Genomic DNA, 18,075 nt, shown 5'->3' on the forward strand with positions numbered 1-18,075 from the left:
AGGAGGTCAGATTAACCCATTTATGCCTGAGGTTGCAATTTTTTGAATTTTTGCAATCAGGCCTTGGCCATGACCTTGAGCAATAGGAGATAAATAACTGCCACATGCTTAGCGTTCCAATAATGAAACGCTAGGCATAAATGGGTTTACGTACAGAAACTCAGTCAATGTCAACTCCTTCATTCTTATAAACATCTCAGAAAATGCTTAAGACAATCAAAGGTTCAAGTTCTTCTGAAATGATATGCCCTAAAGCCTTATTTAACATAAGTGAGTAAACAAAAAAATAATGTTAGATATTGCAAGAACAAAATGTTCCTAGAGAATAGAGCCCTCTCTGGAGTCGGTAATAACGCAGGCTGCTGCTATCTGTGTGCATTTCTCAACCTTTCTGGAAAATGGCACGCAAAATCCTTTCCACTGATATTTTGCCACCACTCATGGCCTGTCAATTCTAATGAAAATACTCCATGCTAAGAAGGTGACAGGAATTACATACATCATCTTTTTTTTAGTTTCCTTTCTGTCTATCAAACTGTACTTTAAAGGAACTGATTATTAAAGCATTATGTAAGTATGCAAACGATATTGAAAGAGAAATAATATTTCCATTATACACAATGTGTATCATAAGAAAGGCTGAGTGTGATGACATATGACAAGTGGTAAAAGGTATTTTTAGTTGCTTTCATTTTGGGGAGTAATAAAGAAAAATTATCTGGAATATACAGCATTAGGAGATTTTTCAATTTCTCTAATAGCTAGCATTATTTGTGGCATATTTTAAACTAAATATCTAACTGGAATTGTTTTGAAAGTTAATGTAGATATTAGTTTAAATATGTTATACTAGCTTTAATAATTAATTTGTACTCATTTGAAAAGCTTATACAAGGTCAGTATTTGCTCTGTTATTTTATGATCTTTTTCACATCTGTGTTCTTTGTAATTACTCCTAACTCATGAGATTTCATAAATCATTTTTGGGCTGGGCATGGTGGCTCATGCCTGTAATCCCACTTTGGGAGGGATTACACTCCCTAGCACTTTGGGAGGCTGAGACAGGTGGATCACTTGAGTTCATGAGTTCAAGACCAGCCTGGGCAACATGGTGAAATCTCGTCTCTATGAAAAAATACAAAATTAGCCAGGTGTGATGGCCCACTCCCATAGTTCCAGCTACTCGGGAGGCTGAGATGGAAGGATTGCTTGAGCTCAGGAGGTGAAGGTTGCAGTGAGCTTAGATGATACCGCTATACACTACAGCCTGGATAATACAGCCAGACCTAGTCTCAAAAAAAAAAAAAAAAAAATTAATTTATCAGAGCAACTGACCTATGCATGATGTGTAGTTATTGCAGAAAATGACCAAGAAATTATGTTTACAATTTAAATATGTAAAGCTCAAAAGCAATGAATCTAAGACTCCTGGAAATTCAGACTGAAATAAACTAAAGGACGTTTCAACTGAACCTGAGAAAAACAAGCAATAAAACCTGATTCTTTGGCATTTTAGTCTTTTTTCAAAGAGAAAAATCACATTCTTTCCAGTGGAATCACATCACATGCAGAAACAGCCCATAGAAGAGTCTAACGGTGGCAGGTGTACTGAGTTACCCACCACGAAGGTGCAGTGAGGCACTCTCAGCCCTACTTTTATGCTCCAACTTGTTTTATCACCCAATTAAAATTGAACAGTGAAAAATATATTTAAAAGTTACGTTTTCAAAGGGAAAAAAAAACATGGTTGCCCTTCTTAAATTAACACTGATATTTGATCTCAGTGTTGGCCCTTTCTGTACAACTGAAGCTTTACCGGTAAAAATCACAGGTTACCGATAGGACACTGTTTTGTGCTGACATATGGGAAATGACTGATCATGAATTTTTTTCTTGAGGTAAAAATTGTTATTGTCAATGATTTGAATAGTCCCTTTAAAAGTTAGTGATTAAGAAATAACAGTATTCTAAAACTCTGAATCTGGGAAGAATTGATGTGTGTAGTAGAATATAGTGATAAATATTGGTTATTATTGGGAGGAAATAAGACAGCCTTTTTGGGGAAAGTTTGTAGAATATTTTGTTACTTTGTAGTCTGATATTTTTGTGCTTTTATTGAAATATTTTAAACTGAGAAAAAAGTTTATACTTTTATAAGCTAGAAATATGCAACAAAAAGTTAATACTCCCTTAATTTGTCACATGCTAAGAGAAATGCAATGATCCAAGAAAATATTCTATGTTCACTATATACCAATTATATGACAGCTTCATTGCTGTAAGATAAATGCATGACCTAAAAAACAGTTTGAGGTTAGATTTGCTAAGTGTATATTGTATAGCATAAGTACTAAAAACCCTTAATGTAGGCTAGTCAAAAAGTTAACACAGCTTGGACCCATATTTGACACACACACACACACACACACACGACACACACACCCATTCTTAGCCTTTTCATTAAGTTTCTTCAGGTGGAAAAAAAAACTGTTTAAGGACTTTGTCTATGTGGTTGGGTTGCTTTCATTGTGTTTTAACCAAGTCATTGTTTTCCTGTATTTCAGGATCTAGATTTCTCATCACATCCACGGGAGCCTTGTATATTAAAGATGTACAGAATGAAGATGGATTGTATAACTACCGCTGCATCACGCGGCATCGATACACCGGAGAGACGAGGCAGAGCAACAGCGCCAGACTTTTTGTATCAGGTAAAAACTCATCAGACTCTGTCTGCCATGTCTGCTGTTTCTTTGTTAGTATCCTGAGACGACTCAATCAAAATTGTGGAGTGTTGCCATTAAAATGGAGCCTTCAATTCCTTTTCCAAAATAGTTTAGCAATTTTAAAACTCTTTTAAATGAATATGAATACAATTTCATAGAAATACAGATTTCACATTTGTCAAACCAGTAATTGACCCATTCACATGATGACGTGTTAGCACTTCAGGGAGCACATTAGGAGTGAAAGATCCATCTCCATCTCAAATATCCATCTCAAATGCAGTCAAATTGCATTTGATTTGATTAGAAAATCAAATACAAAATACCCAACCTTTGCCTTTGTGGCTGAAGAATATAAATATCCTGTGGTAAATATCCTGTAAGGTTGTAATAGTGAGATGGAAGTGACCAAAGGTTGCTTGCTCTCAATATTTAAGAAGTACCTTATTTGTAATAATGCTTTATGGGAAGAAGTGAAGGGAACTTGTTGAACATTGGGATAATTTAAAACATCACTGCCTGAGCACCCACTTTTTGTCCTTGATTAAACGACACAGGAGCCAACATAAAGGGGCTCTCATCAGTCAAAGGGAATTAACTGAGTATCAGCAGTGATGCTTGCACATGATTGATAAACATTAAATACTGTGAAAACCTTTGAGTTCATTACAATTTTATACCTATATGTATATATACACATACATGTGCATATATACTTCAATGTGAACACACGAATATATATTTCATATAAAGAAAGAAATAAGAATCTCATTGGTCTGCATAGTAGTAACCAGGACACTAACTCTTCATTCTGATAACAGGTGATTAAAGACAACAACAACTCAATGTATTCTGTCTTTCCTATAGCTACTGTATTTTTAGGTAACCAGCTAACCTTAGTTCAGAAGGGAAAGTTCATTTTGCAGAATAATTGTGTCTACTGAATGCGACAGAAATGACAAAATTAGAAAATTTCATTTTCAATCTTAAAATAACTCAGATAAATTTTAACATCTGACCTCACTGATCAATTGAGTGTCACTAAGAACGGGAAAACCACACATTATGTGGATGCAATGTGAAGTGCACAGCACCCCTCTCAAAGAGAAAGAGGTTGAACACTTATCTAACCAACCCACTGAAATAAATTCCAGTTCATAAGAAAAATGCCTGTGGCAATAATGGCACAAATTAAATGATGTCATAGACAAGCAAATTCAGCATGGTAACTAACTATCTGGTTTCTTTAGGAAGTCAAGTCAAATACATGGGAGAAAGGAGGGCTGGCTCTGCATTAAGAAAGACTCAAGAGATGTAACAACTGCATGTGAATAGGAGAAGGATCTTGATTTAATTAATTCAATTGTTTAAAAGCTAGCCACTTTTGAGCTGATGAGGAAAAATGAATTTGCAGTGTATATACTACTTGATATTGTGTAATGCAGACTGTGGTTATGTAACAAAACTCTATTTTTATTAGAGAAGCATGCTAGTGATGTGATGATAAAATGACATAGCTTCCCTTTTTTGTTGCTGTTTTTGTTTTGAGGTGGAGTCTCGCTCTGTTGCCCTGCTGGAGTGCAGTGGCACGACCTTGGCTCAATGCGATCTCTGCCTCCTGGGTTCAAGTGATTCCCCTTCCTCAGCCTCCTCAGTAGCTGGAACTACAGGCGTGCACCACCACGCCCAGCTAATTTTTTGTGTTTTGGTAGAGACAGGGATTCACCATGTTGGCCAGGATGGTCCGATCTCCTGACCTCGTGATCTACCTGTCTTGGCCTCCCGAAGTGATGGGATTACAGGCGTGAGCCACTGCGCCTGGCCTATAGCTTCCCTTTTGTTGCATATTCTTTACCACCAAAAACAAAGTAAAACTATCAAGAAATAAACGTGATGAAGAATAGAAAAGTTTTGGTGTCAGAGCCATTAATATGATGAATATATGGGATGCATCATATTATTTTTGTCTATTTTTGTGTAAGTTTTCAAACGTTTGGGATAAAAATAACTTTTGTAAATATATATTAAAAAGTGTGAAGACTGAGACAAAGACAAAAAAGATACTGAAGGGGATGAAAAGGAAAGACAGTGCTGTTTGGTTATTTAGATTTGACATATGACCAAATATCCCCACAAGAGCCTGTCTCAAGCATTGCCTCAGTCATGCACTTAAAATATAAAACATCGGATGCTGGTGAGGGTGCAGGGAAAAGGGAACCCTTATACGCTACTGGTGGCAATGTAACTTAGTCCTGCCATTATCGAAAGCAGACTGGAGATTTCTCAAAGAACTTAAAATAGAGCTACCGTTTGACCCAGCAATCCCATTACAGAGTAATATATCCAAAAGAAAATAAATCACTCTTCCAAAAAGACGTATACGCTTGTATGTTCATCACTGGGCTATTCACAATAATAAAGATGTAGCCGGGCGCGGTGGCTCACGCCTGTAATCCCAGCACTTTGGGAGGCCGAGGCGGGCGGATCACAAGGTCAGGAAATCGAGACCACGGTGAAACCCCGTCTCTACTAAAAATACAAAAAATTAGCCGGGCACGGTGGCGGGCGCCTATAGTCCCAGCTACTCGGGAGGCTGAGGGAGGAGAATGGCGTAAACCCAGGAGGCGGAGCTTGCAGTGAGCCGAGATCGCGCCACTGCACTCCAGCCTGGGCGACAGAGCGAGACTCCGTCTCAAAAAAAAAAAAAAAAAAAAAATGTGAAATCAGCCCAGGTGTCCTTCAATGGTAGATTGGACAAATAAGATGTGGTACATATAAACTGTAGTATACTGGAAAGCCATAAAAAAGAATGAAATCTTGTTCTTTGAAGCAATGAGGATGGAGCTGGAGGCCATAATTCTTAGTAAATTAACACAGGAATAGAAAACCAAGTACCTCATGTTCTCACTTATAAGTGAGAGCTAAATATTGACCACACGTGGACACAAATATGGGAACAACAGACACTGTGGATACTAGACTGTGGAGGGCAGGGAGTTTGGGTTAAAAAGCTACCTATCAAGTACCATGCTCACTATCTGAGGAACAGGATCTCTACTCCAAACCTCAGCATCACGTAATATTCCCAAGTAACAAATCTACATATACCACCTGTATCTAAAATAAAAGTTGAAATAAAAAAAGAAATACGTCATTCCAGTTTCATAAAACAGTTTTATTGAGATGCAATTTACTTTCATATAAACTCCATTCAGTTTATTCACTAATTTTAGTAAATGCGTAGAGTTGTGCCACAACCGCACCAATCTAATTTTAGAATATTTTCACCACCCAAAAGATTCCTCCTACCCATTTGAAGCCAATTTCAATGTCCATCCCCAGTCCCAGACAACCACTAATCTATTGTCTGTCTCTGTAAAGTTGCATTTTCTGGATATTTCACATAAATGGAATGATACAAGATGTGGATTTTGTGTCTGCCTTCTTTCATGTAGCACCCATGTTGTAATGTGTTAGTCATTCACTCTTTCTTGTTGCTGAAGAGCATGTGATCATCTGTAAATACTGCATTTGGTTATTAGTTCACTAAATTATGGACATTTGGGTTGTTTCCACTCTTTGATGATGAATAATCCTGCTACGAACATTTGTACCTAAGTCTTTGAGTGAACATGTTTTCATTCATTTAGGGTAGGTACCTAGAAGTTGGGGCCTCATGGCAAATTGAAGTTTAAACATTTTGAGAAAATGCCAACCTGTTCTGGCTGCTTTTATTTGGCAAGTATATCACAATACACCTGAGGAAAAAATAAACTCTAGCCAATGTGATGTAAGAGGAGAAAAATGTGTGGGTTTGTAGGAAATCCTGCTTAAAAGTGACTTCACTGAGGGGGCATTCTTACGCATTTTTGCTTTCCTTCTTTATACCACCTGTGATGTGGATGTGAAGGCTGACACTCCAGCAGCCATTTTTATGTGAAATCTATATGTGTGCCTATGTAAGTCTATATTTACCTTCCACCAACAATGGGTGAAGATTCCAGGTCCCTACATCTTTACCAGCATTGTTTGTGATTTTATTGCAGTCATCCTAGTGGGTGTGAAGTCATGTCTCACTGTGATTTTAATTCATATTACTGTAATGCCTAGTGATATTGAGCATCTTTTTGTGTACTGATTAGTTATTTGTATATCTTCTTTGGTGATGTAAAATATCAACGATTTTGCCCATTTTTGGGTTGTTTCTTCTCATTATAGAGATGTAAGCATTTTTAATATTTTTTGGATTTGAGTTCTTGATTAGAAATATGATTTTCAAATTTTTTTCACTTAATGATGCCTTTGAGAATGCTACAGTTCTTTATTTTTTTATTTTTTTATTTTTATTGTTTGAGATGGAGTCTTGCTTTGTTGCCAAGGCTGGAATGCAGTGATGCGATCTTGGCTCACTGCAACCTCCGCCTTCCGGGTTCAAGCTATTATCCTGCCTCTGTCTGTAGCTGGGACTACAGGTGCATGCCACCACACCTGGCTAATTTTTGTGTTTTTAGTAGAGACGGAGTTTCACCATGTTGACCAGGCTCATCTTGAAGTCTTCATCTCATGTCATCTGCCCACCTCGGCCTCCCAAAGTGCTGGAATTATAGGCATGAGTCACCAGGATGGGCCAGTTTTTTTTAATTTTGAAGAAGTTTATTATGTTGATTTTTTCTGTTGTTGCTTGTTTTTTTAGTGTTATGTCTAAGAACTTCTCAAGGTCATGAAGATATTTTCCTTATGTTTTCTTCTAAAAGCTTTTATAGTTTTAGTTGTAATATTTAGATCAATAATCCATTTTGAGTTAGTTTTTGTAGGTAGTGTGAGGCAAAGTTCTAATTTATTTTCCTTGTGGATATCCAATTGTCTCAGCCATTTTTAAAAATGTCATTAGAACTACATAGCACTGTCTTAAGCATATTTGAGAAATTTCTGCCAATAGTTTCCGTTAGAATAAAACTTTTTAAGTGCAGTCATTGAGAGTTGATTTTTTATGAATAGCATTAGAAGTTGGTGCATTTCGTTTTCAGAGATGATGGGATTGTTCTGCAAAGAAAGTCAGAGGTGCGCACTGTGGTGTTTGTTGTCAGCCACCCCTGCCAAAGGGGTGACATCTTTGTACCACCTTCTCCAACTCTACTTCTACTTCCTATTCTAAATAAAATGACAGATTTCGCAACTATTTTTTCATAGTACTTTATAATATCTTCAATATTCCACTCTAGTGTAACTAAAATCTGTATTACTGAAGAACAAGAGCTATCATTATATTCTCATATTTCTTAAATAAATGAAGACAGTTCAGAATAATAGAGAAGCTTACCCCAGGTAATACATATTATCTTGGATATGATTTCTACTTACTAAACAATATTGCGATGTTTATATGGCCTGCAAGTTAGTGTAGTAGGAGGTAATAAATCACATGCGGTTGAGGATGTCCAAGACCATTTCTGGAGTTGGCTTTAGGCACATCTTTGTGTCTTCTCGTTCACGGAACCCATTGGGTGTGCAGGTGATGATACTTCCAGTAACATGGATGCAGAGAGCTAACCATTTTTCTAGATGCTTCGTTGATGCTAGAAGATGCCAGAGATCGGTGAGACATCATTGGTTAGGCCTGTCTTCTTAATTATTCAGTCTCTAAGAACATAACTTGATCTTCAAACCAATACTTTTCAAAGTCCGTTTGTAATTTCCTTTAGAAGCAGGTAAATGAAGCGGTGAAGTTTTTGCTGGCACAGGTTCTGTACTTGGGTAGTGTGAAACTTTTATATCTCTCTCGCCTCCTGGAGCCCCATAGTCATGCATGTGAATGAGTATAATTCTGGAATATAGAATCCTTCAGTTAATGAAGAATTAGAGGAGTCCTGGAAGCTCATCAGGTATTCTTTAAAAGAGTATTTAGGTTCCCTCATCATATCACTGTCACATTGTTCTCATAAGACACCAGTGAAGTTAAAGGAGCAGCAAGTTCATAATGAAGTTTTATCTCTCTCTGATGATTATAAAAGAAATGGAAAGCCAAGACATTTCAGCTAAATGCTTTTGTTCTATTTTCAACAGTACCTGCTGACTGCCCCCAGTGGCTGACTACGGAATCACAGCCTCTTAAAGAAGTCTTTCTATTAATAAATGATTTTTTGATGTTATTGTTTATTAAAACAGAAGTTTACTCTCTTGTATATAAGTCCAGAAGCTGGTTTGCCAGCTCCAGTGTCACCAGGGACCAGGCTTTTATCTTTGTGATCCATTATCCTCATGTGAGATTCCATTCTCCATATGATTTCAAAGTCCAAAGTGAGTGCTGCAGCTCCTGCCTTTATATCCACATTCCAGGTGATATAAAGAAGCAAAGGAAAAATGCATAAAAACACCCTCTCAGCTAAGTCACCTTTAAGCAGAATTTCCTACAAATCCACACATTTTCACCTCTTACATCTCCTTGGCTAGAGTTTATTTTTCCTCCAGGTTAATTGAGGTATTGAAAAATGAAAATTGAATATATTTAAGGTATACAATGTGATGGTCACTATGCATATATATATATGCATGTATATATATGTGTGTATATATATACTATGTGTATATATATATATACACCACTATCAAGCAAAATAACATATCTATTGCCTCACATAGTTACATTTGTATGTGTATGTATGTATGTGTGTGATGACAACATTTAAAATCAACTGTCTTTGAAAATTTCAAGTATATAAGATAGTGTTATTAATTATAGTCACTATGCTGCATATTAAACCTCCAGAACCTATTCATCTGGCATAACTGAAACTTTATACCCTTTTACCTACCATATGATCTAGCAATCCCACTCTGGGTATATATCCAAAGGAAATGAAATTAGGTATCTGCACTCCCATGTTTATTGCAGAATCATTCACAACAGTCAGAATATGAAAAAAACTTAAGTGTTCATTTACATATACACACACGCATAGGAATATTATTCCTATATACACAAAGGAATATTATTCAGCCTTAAAAAAAGAAGGAAATCTTTCCATTTGCAATGACATCGATGAACCTGAAGGGCATTATGCTAAGTGAAGTAAGCCATGCACAGAAAGACAAACATTGTCTTTACTCACATACATGTGAAATCTAAAAAAGTCAAACTCAGAGAAGCAGGGAATAGAATGGGGGTTGCCAGGGACTAGGGGATGGGACAAATAGCGAGGTGTTCGTCAAAAAATACAAAGTTCCAGATGGCTCTCATTTGATAGGACAGTGGATATCCATTCCTTGGCCATCAGATTTATTGCAGGTAGATCAAAAAAGTCATGGCATTTTTCTTACTGAGGCAAAGACAAGAAAATTTCAGGAGGCAGGAGTCTATAACTCTTCTCTCCATGTGGAATGCCAGGGTGTTGGTTCATGCAAGTTCTAAACAGGATGAATTAGAAGAGACAGCAGGGAGAGAACACTGAGTTTTACGTTTAGCATCTGATCAGGTGCTATATTTTATATTCTTCGTAGTCATGCAGATTATGACCTTGGGAACATCACTGCATTCAAACAAACTTGAAGGACTTTGAGCTGCGTGGTTTCCACAGACCCAGTTCTTGAGAATATTTTATCAAATTCCTCACCTGGTTCAAGATGATGTCATAGAACAGGCAAATTTTAGAAGGCCATGTCATAAGTCATAAGTCATCATTTGCAAGCTGCTTCTTTCTAATCCATTGTCTTGCTATGCCACATGTTGTTGATAGTGCTTATTCACCTGACCTCAAATACCATCTTCTCAGAGAGTCTGTCCCTGAGGACCCTATCTTAAGGCCTCCTGGCTGCCTCCACACCCATAACATGTGGAATTCACTCTGTGTTCTGCCCTCTTTTTCTTTCTTTAATTGTACTTATTACAAATTATCTTTATTTGCTTGCTAATGTGTTGCTTGCTCCCTAACACCCACCCACCCAACAGAACATGAGCTCCAAGAAGACACCTGTGTCATCCACCACTCTCCCATTAGTGCCTAACTCTGTGCTGGTCTACACTGGAGGATCAAAACATATTTGGGAAATGAATAAATAAAATGCTTTAAAATTCAAAAGCTATGTGTAAAACTCTTTCTCTTGTGCAATAAATTTTACTAAAGGTAAACAGCTATTTCTGCTAGTGTTGCTCTTTTTTTCTGTTTAAATTTATTTAGGCTGGGTGTGGTGGTGCATGCCTGTAATCCCAGCATGTTGGGAGGCCCAGGCAGGAGGATCACTTGAACCCAGGAGTTTGAGACTGTGGTGAGCAATCACTGCACCACTGCACTCCAACCTGAGCTACAGAGTGAGCCACTGTCTTAAAAAATTATTTATTTTATTAATTTTTATGATATTTTATTGATGCATAATAGATACACATAGTTTGGGGTACATGTGATAATGTATTCATATAATTAAAATCAAATCAGTGTACTTGGGATATTCATCACATTATACGTTTGGCTTTTCTTTAAACTGTAATTATTTCAATTCTTCTGTTCTAGCTATTTTGAAATACACAATAGATAATTGCAAACCATAGTCGTTCCACTGATCTATCTACCACTATGTCTTATTTCTTCTCTCAAATTGCATATTTATACCCATTAAGCATCTTTTAAGAGAATTCTGACATTCCCGGTTATGAAAAGACAATCTGATTCTTAGCCTGAGCTGACAGCTCTTGTTGAAGCCTGCTCATTCTGGATCTGTTATTCATTTACTGGGGAATGACCAACAGAAGCTTTGACCAGTGTTCAACCTTTTGCAAATTCTGAGCAGAAAATAAATTGTATGAATAGGGCATTTCTTTTTCTGTTCACTTATAAAATCTTACAGATCTGTATCAATAGTTGGTATGATGCACCAGTTTAAATTATACATGAAGTCCTACAATTCTAAATGACCACTTCAACTCCTCATTCACTGTCTCTAAGAGTTTTTCTTTCTTCTACAGACCCAGCGAACTCGGCCCCATCCATACTGGATGGATTTGACCATCGCAAAGCCATGGCTGGGCAGCGTGTGGAGCTGCCTTGCAAAGCACTTGGGCACCCTGAGCCAGATTACCGCTGGCTGAAGGACAACATGCCCCTGGAACTTTCAGGGAGGTTCCAGAAGACCGTGACGGGGCTGCTCATTGAGAACATTCGCCCCTCGGACTCAGGCAGCTATGTGTGTGAAGTGTCCAACAGATACGGAACGGCTAAGGTGATAGGCCGCCTGTACGTGAAACGTAAGTTGGACGGTAACTTGCAAAGGTGGTGTTGGCTTCCATCGATGGAGCTCCTGTTATAAGCGAATCTCCGTGTTTTCTCTGTAGCTTTCCATTAACTCCCAAAAGAGTCCAGCTGAGATCAACAGAAACCTCACTTTACAGATGTGAAAATTAATGCTCAGATGAATTCCCCAAGGTTACACAACTGGAGAGTCTTGGGTGTCAGATTTGATTTGAAGACTGTCTGATCCCCAAACCTCTGTGAGTTCCATTAGGCCACAGACTATTACATTTCCAAGATACGATTTCAAGATAACACTTCCTAGCTGATGAATTCACAACAGCCAGTCTCTCTAAAAATGAACAGAGTGAGAGGGTAGGATTGTTCTTTCAGCACAAGTGATGATAGCCAATCAAAGCAGTTGTCCTTTGTCTGTTTCCAGACCATTTCTGCATTTAATTTCTAAATAAGGCTATTAGCCAAAGTATGAGGCTCAAACATACCCAAATATTAGACTCGTGCCTGATATTTTAGATCATCTACTCCAAATATGATGGATATATTTGATCTTCCATTGATTATTGATTGCCTTGGCTGCCTTGAGGAATGTGTTGAGAAGGATACTGAAGGCAGATTTGGAGGAAGAAGGGATATGATTGCAGGGTCACAATCTAATCTACTCAAACACCCTCAATTTTGCTCATGCAGAAACCAAATTAAAGTGAATTACTGAAGATCACATGGCCAGAAAAGGAAGGCAGAGCCTTGGTCAGAGAGGAGGTCTTAGTTGCCAATATAATACTCCTTTTTTGAAAATATATTTTTACTTGATGAACTAAATTGAACAGATTTAACCACAGGAATCTCACACTGAAAATAGAAGTGTTTTTCTTACTTCCCCCTCCACCTCCCCGCCCAGCCCTAACCCTGTTTATGGAACTTTCTCTCAATGTCAACCTGTGTGTAGACTCCCTTGGCATAATACCAGCCTAAGAGAATATATTTACATTAAATATCCAAATGACTATCTGGAACAGGCTGTCTAGCCTGAGTCCTGCAAAATATTTGAACATGTTTAGTCTGGGATTAGAAAGAAATGGATGATAAAATCCACAGTTACACTTCTATGCTGAAGAATCATGTGGATAAAACATGCAGCATTGGACAGCCAGCCACAGGCTCAAAGTCTCTTCTACGTTAAAAGACCTCTCCTAGCTCCCTGTTCTCTGCTGAATAAAGTTGATACCTTAGGATAGCACTGAAGGCATCTCAAGCAAATCTGTCTGGTCGTATTTCCCCTTGTTTTGCATTAAAATCCACTTATGGCTGGGCGCGGTGGCTCGCACCTGTAATCCCAGCACTTTGGGAGGCTGAGGCAGGTGGATCACAAGGTCAGGAGATCGAGACCATCCTGGCTAACATGGTAAAACCCCGTCTCTACTAAAAATACCAAAAATTTGGCTGACTGTGGTGGCAGGCGCCTGTAATCCCAGCTACTTGGGAGGCTGAGGCAGGAGAATGGCATGAACCTGGGAGGTGGAGCTTGCAGTGAGCCGAGATCTCACCATCGCACTCCAGCCTGGGCAACAGAGCAAGATTCCGTCCCCCCCAAAAAAAAAATTGCAACCTCAGGCATAAATGGAATAATAAAAACCTATTCCTGCTAAATCTAACTTCTTCCTAATTCCTGCACAAACCATTCCTTTCCTTATTGCAAGTCATATTACTAATGTTGCTTCCTCCACATAGAAGATTATTTCCTAATACTCCGTTATCTAACACTTCCCATCTCTCTTAGCCTCCATCTGCAAAGATGTGTTGTTCCCCATTCTCCTCCTGTCTCCTCAACTCAGAGTATGTTACTGCTCTCTCTCTCAAGGCGTTTATCACTACATGTATTTTAAAAGCCTTTATTATTAATGTGCTTATTTTTATCATTGTTCTCTTCTTCCACATCTAGGTGATTCTCCAATGCTTCTGGAATGTTCTCTGCCTCCCTTCTGACTGCTTCTTCTAGCTGCAGAAGAAAACAGCTTCCTCGTTCCCGTCTCTCTTCTCTATTGGAAAGCATTCTCTTGGACTCCAAATTCAGAACTGTCTTCTTGTCAAGCTCTTCCCTTTTCCTTAGGCTCTGTTTCATTTGTAGAGCTTCAAATTCCTTGCCTCTGAAAATAAGCTCTGAATCTGTACTTGTAGCCTTGGCTTCCTTCATGAGTGTCAGACAAGTGTGTCAACCAGCTTTCTTTCAGAAATTTCGCTGGCACTTCAAAACAACAGTGTCAGATACCAAACTAAACTCTCCACCACCTCTTCCTTCCAAGTGGCTCTTGTTATTATTACCAACATCTTCCTCCCTGTCATCCATCAGATGCAAACATGAAATCTTGGGTGCTCTTTAAGCCTTTCCTTTCTACATCCTGCCAAGTCCTGCCATGTCCTGCCGAGTCCTGCCAAGTGATACAAACTGAATCTCACAGTTACTCAGCTCTGTTCTCAACTTCTGTCCTGCCTTAGACTGGATCTTAATTGTACCTACACTAGACATGTGTAATGTCTTCACTGACCAGTTTTCCTCACCCTCATTTGTCAAAAGACCTTTGACTTAGTGATTCCATTAAAAGTATGTTTGAGCTGGGTGCAATGGCTTGTGCCTGTAGTCCCAGCTACCCAGGAGGCTGAGGCAGAAAGGAGGAGGAGTTTCAGGCTACAGAGAGCTATGATTGTGCCACTGCACTCCAACCTAGGTGACAGAGCAAGGCCCCGTTTCCGGGGGGGAAAAAAAAAGACTTATTTGCTAAGCATTTTTGAATGCCTTCTTTAGTTATCTTTGTTTAATTCCAAAATCTTAGGGATTCTCTGTTGCATCCAAAATGAATCAGAAACTCTAAGACATGCCCCTGCTCCCTGCCTTAATTCATGTGGTTCCCAATCTCTGTGATTCCTTCTTTCCATTCTGACTGGTCTCAGTTCTATCCATCCTTGATATCTGGATTTCCTGCTCTTCCCAACCACCCTTCTCCGCATGTGCTATCTCTCTAATGGCCCTTGCATCACTCTGGTTGGTTATTACAGCCATTTATTGCCTTTTCTTATCAACCTAGAAGACTGAGCTCCTTGAAAACAAAGTGTGGTGAGATGAAAAGTTAGGAACAACTGGGGTAAAAAACTTTTTTCACCCACTTTTTGATGGGGTTGTTGTTTTCTTATAAATTTGTTTAAGTTCCTTGAGAATTCTGGATATTAGACCTCAGTCAGATGGATAGATTGCAAAAATTCTCTCCCATTCTGTAGGTTGCCTGTTCACTCTGATGATAGTTTCTTTTGCTGAGTAGAAGCTTATTAGTTTAATTAGATCCCATTTGTCAATTTTGGCTTTTGTTGCAGTTGCTTTTGGTGTTGTAGTCATGAAGTCTTTGTCCATGCATATGTCCTGAATGGTATTGCCTAGGTTTTTTTCTAGCATTTTTATGGTTTTAGGTTTTACATTTAAATCTTTAATCCACCTTCAGTTAATTTTTGTATAAGGTGTAAACAAACCTGTACATTCAGCACATGTATCCCAGAACTTAAAGTGAAATAATAACCATAGCAAAAGGAGATTACCAGAATGGATTAAAAAGCAAATCTTAGCCATCTGCCATCTACAAGAGATGTTTGTTAATTTAAAAGATGTATTTATATGTCTTCTGTCCTCCATGTGCTTCTGTTAAGCAATCAGAGGTCATTAAGATCTTTGTTTCTCTATATGTCATTTGCCATTTTTGCTATCTGCCTTAAAGAATTTCTCTTTATTTTTGGTTTTCTATAATTTGTAATATGACTAGACAGGATTTTCATCAGATTTTTCCTGCTCGGCACTTTCTGACATTTAAAAATCTGTAACTATATGTCTTTCACTAAAAATTTTGTTTTGTTTTGTTTTGCCATTTACCTGTTGATTAGATTTGGCTGAGTTACTTAAGCTCTCTGAATAACCATTTTCTGTTTTGTAAAATGGAGATAACACAAAAATTACAGGATTAGGAGAAGACTGACTTCAATGACCTATGAAAGATAGTCAATAATTTTATAGCACATGCTAGTTGCACCATAAGTATTATTCCATTTTTCTTGCCTGTGAGTTTAACCTCATCCTTGGCACATGACAGATGCTCAGTGAATGCTTCTACGTTGGATTAGGGTTGTTGAATTAACATGGGAAGGTGAGGATGAAAGTTTCATCCCTGTCTAAATCACTCAGCCTCATTTTAAAGAAAATCTCTGTTTCATGGTCACAAATTCTAATACCAACCCATTTATTGGTTGGTTTGTTTGTTTGTTTTTTCCCCACAATTGTGTGTTATTGGCCCTTGGTAAACCACATATGGCATATGAGTGAGTATACGTGTGTGTGAGAATGGCCCAGGGTAAACCCACCAGTGCCACCTTGGGACAAGGCAAATTAGGATTTATATGTTCAATGTTCAATACTTATGTCACTATTGGTAGCCAGCACATTGCATTTTTTTTTTTTTTTTTTTTTTAGACAGAGTCTCACTCTGGTCGCCCAGGCTGGAGTGCAGTGGCACGATCTTGGCTCACTGCAAGCTCCACCTCCCAGGTTCATGCCATTCTCCTACCTCAGCCTCCCAAGTACCTGGGACTACAGGTGCCCCCCCACCATGCCCGGCTAATTTTTTGTATTTTTAGTAGAGATGGGATTTCACCATGTTAGCCAGGATGGTCTCGATTTCCTGATATCATGATCTGCCCGCCTTGACCTCCCAAAGTGTTGGGATTACAGGTGTGAGTCACTGTGCCCGGCCTGCATTTCTTACTGTCAGTGGATTTATTTTTTTTTATTTTTATTTTTTTTATTTTTTATTTTTTATTTTATTTTTTTTTTTTCAGATGGAGTCTCGCTCTGTAGCCCAGGCTGGAGTGCAGTGGCCGGATCTCAGCTCACTGCAAGCTCCGCCTCCCGGGTTCACGCCATTCTCCTGCCTCAGCCTCCCGAGTAGCTGGGACTACAGGCGCCCGCCACCTCGCCCGGCTAGTTTTTTGTATTTCTTAGTAGAGACGGGGTTTCACCGTGTTATCCAGGATGGTCTCGATCTCCTGACCTCGTGATCCACCCGTCTCGGCCTCCCAAAGTGCTGGGATTACAGGCTTGAGCCACCGCGCCCGGCCACTGTCATTGGATTTATATCAACATCCTCACATAGACTCAGTGAGAAGGCAGTTTGACCAACATTATTCCATTTGTTGCATAGAGAAATAAAGCCAGAAATAAAAAATAGCGAAGAGGATGTTCCCAAACAAAATGTTCCTCTGTGAAATAATATGGCGCGTAGGAACTGTATGGAGTATGACTGCAGTGATGCACTTGCTTTGTTGAAAGTCCAGCCTGTTGTCCAAATGCTATCTAGTGATGTTTTTACCTTTTTTTCTCTCTCTCTCTTACTAAAACCTCCAGAGCCACTGAAAGCCACCATCAGTCCCAGGAAGGTTAAAAGCAGCGTGGGTAGCCAAGTTTCCTTGTCCTGCACCGTGACAGGAACTGAGGACCAGGAACTCTCCTGGTACCGCAATGGTGAAATCCTCAACCCTGGAAAAAATGTGAGGATCACAGGGATCAACCACGAAAACCTTATTATGGATCACATGGTCAAAAGTGACGGGGGCGCATACCAGTGCTTTGTGCGCAAGGACAAGCTGTCCGCTCAAGACTATGTGCAGGTGGTCCTTGAAGGTCAGTGGGCCTCGTTACAGGGTATGGCTGAAAAAGAACCCAAACCCAGAGCCCTCAGAAAAGAAGAAGACAGGGCAAAGCAGTGCTGATCACTCAGTTCTGGGCTCTCTGTCTGTCTCACCAGCTACTACTCTACCCAAATTTTTCAAGCTAAATCAGGCAAATGGGAGAGAAAGTTCTGATGAGAATGAAATTGTTTCATATTAGAAGTAATGTAAAGTAACATAAATGTTACCCACTCGTTAGTTGTAAGTTATTTGCCAAGAATGAAATCTTAGAAGAAACCACAATTAACCACAGTTTTTGTTGATCATTCATCTCTAGACCAGGGTCTTTCAAGAATACCTTGCTTGGGGAACTTTTTTCTTGTTTTTTTTTTCTTGAGATGGAGTTTCGCTCT

The 18,075-nt window shown here is 38.8% G+C and overlaps 1 protein-coding gene across 1 annotated transcript in view; it reads left to right on the forward strand.

The window, feature by feature from the left end:
- Positions 1-18,075, forward strand: part of DSCAM (DS cell adhesion molecule) — an 831,700-nt gene that overhangs the window by 493,578 nt on the left and 320,047 nt on the right. The window contains exons 4-6 of the mRNA XM_028845317.2: positions 2,565-2,711; positions 11,683-11,961; positions 17,400-17,675. Of these exons, the coding sequence (XP_028701150.1) occupies positions 2,565-2,711; positions 11,683-11,961; positions 17,400-17,675 (702 nt within the window). The remainder of the gene's footprint in view (positions 1-2,564; positions 2,712-11,682; positions 11,962-17,399; positions 17,676-18,075) is intronic.

Source organism: Macaca mulatta, chromosome 3 (assembly GCF_049350105.2).
Source record: "Macaca mulatta isolate MMU2019108-1 chromosome 3, T2T-MMU8v2.0, whole genome shotgun sequence".
Taxonomy (NCBI): Eukaryota; Metazoa; Chordata; class Mammalia; order Primates; family Cercopithecidae; genus Macaca; species Macaca mulatta.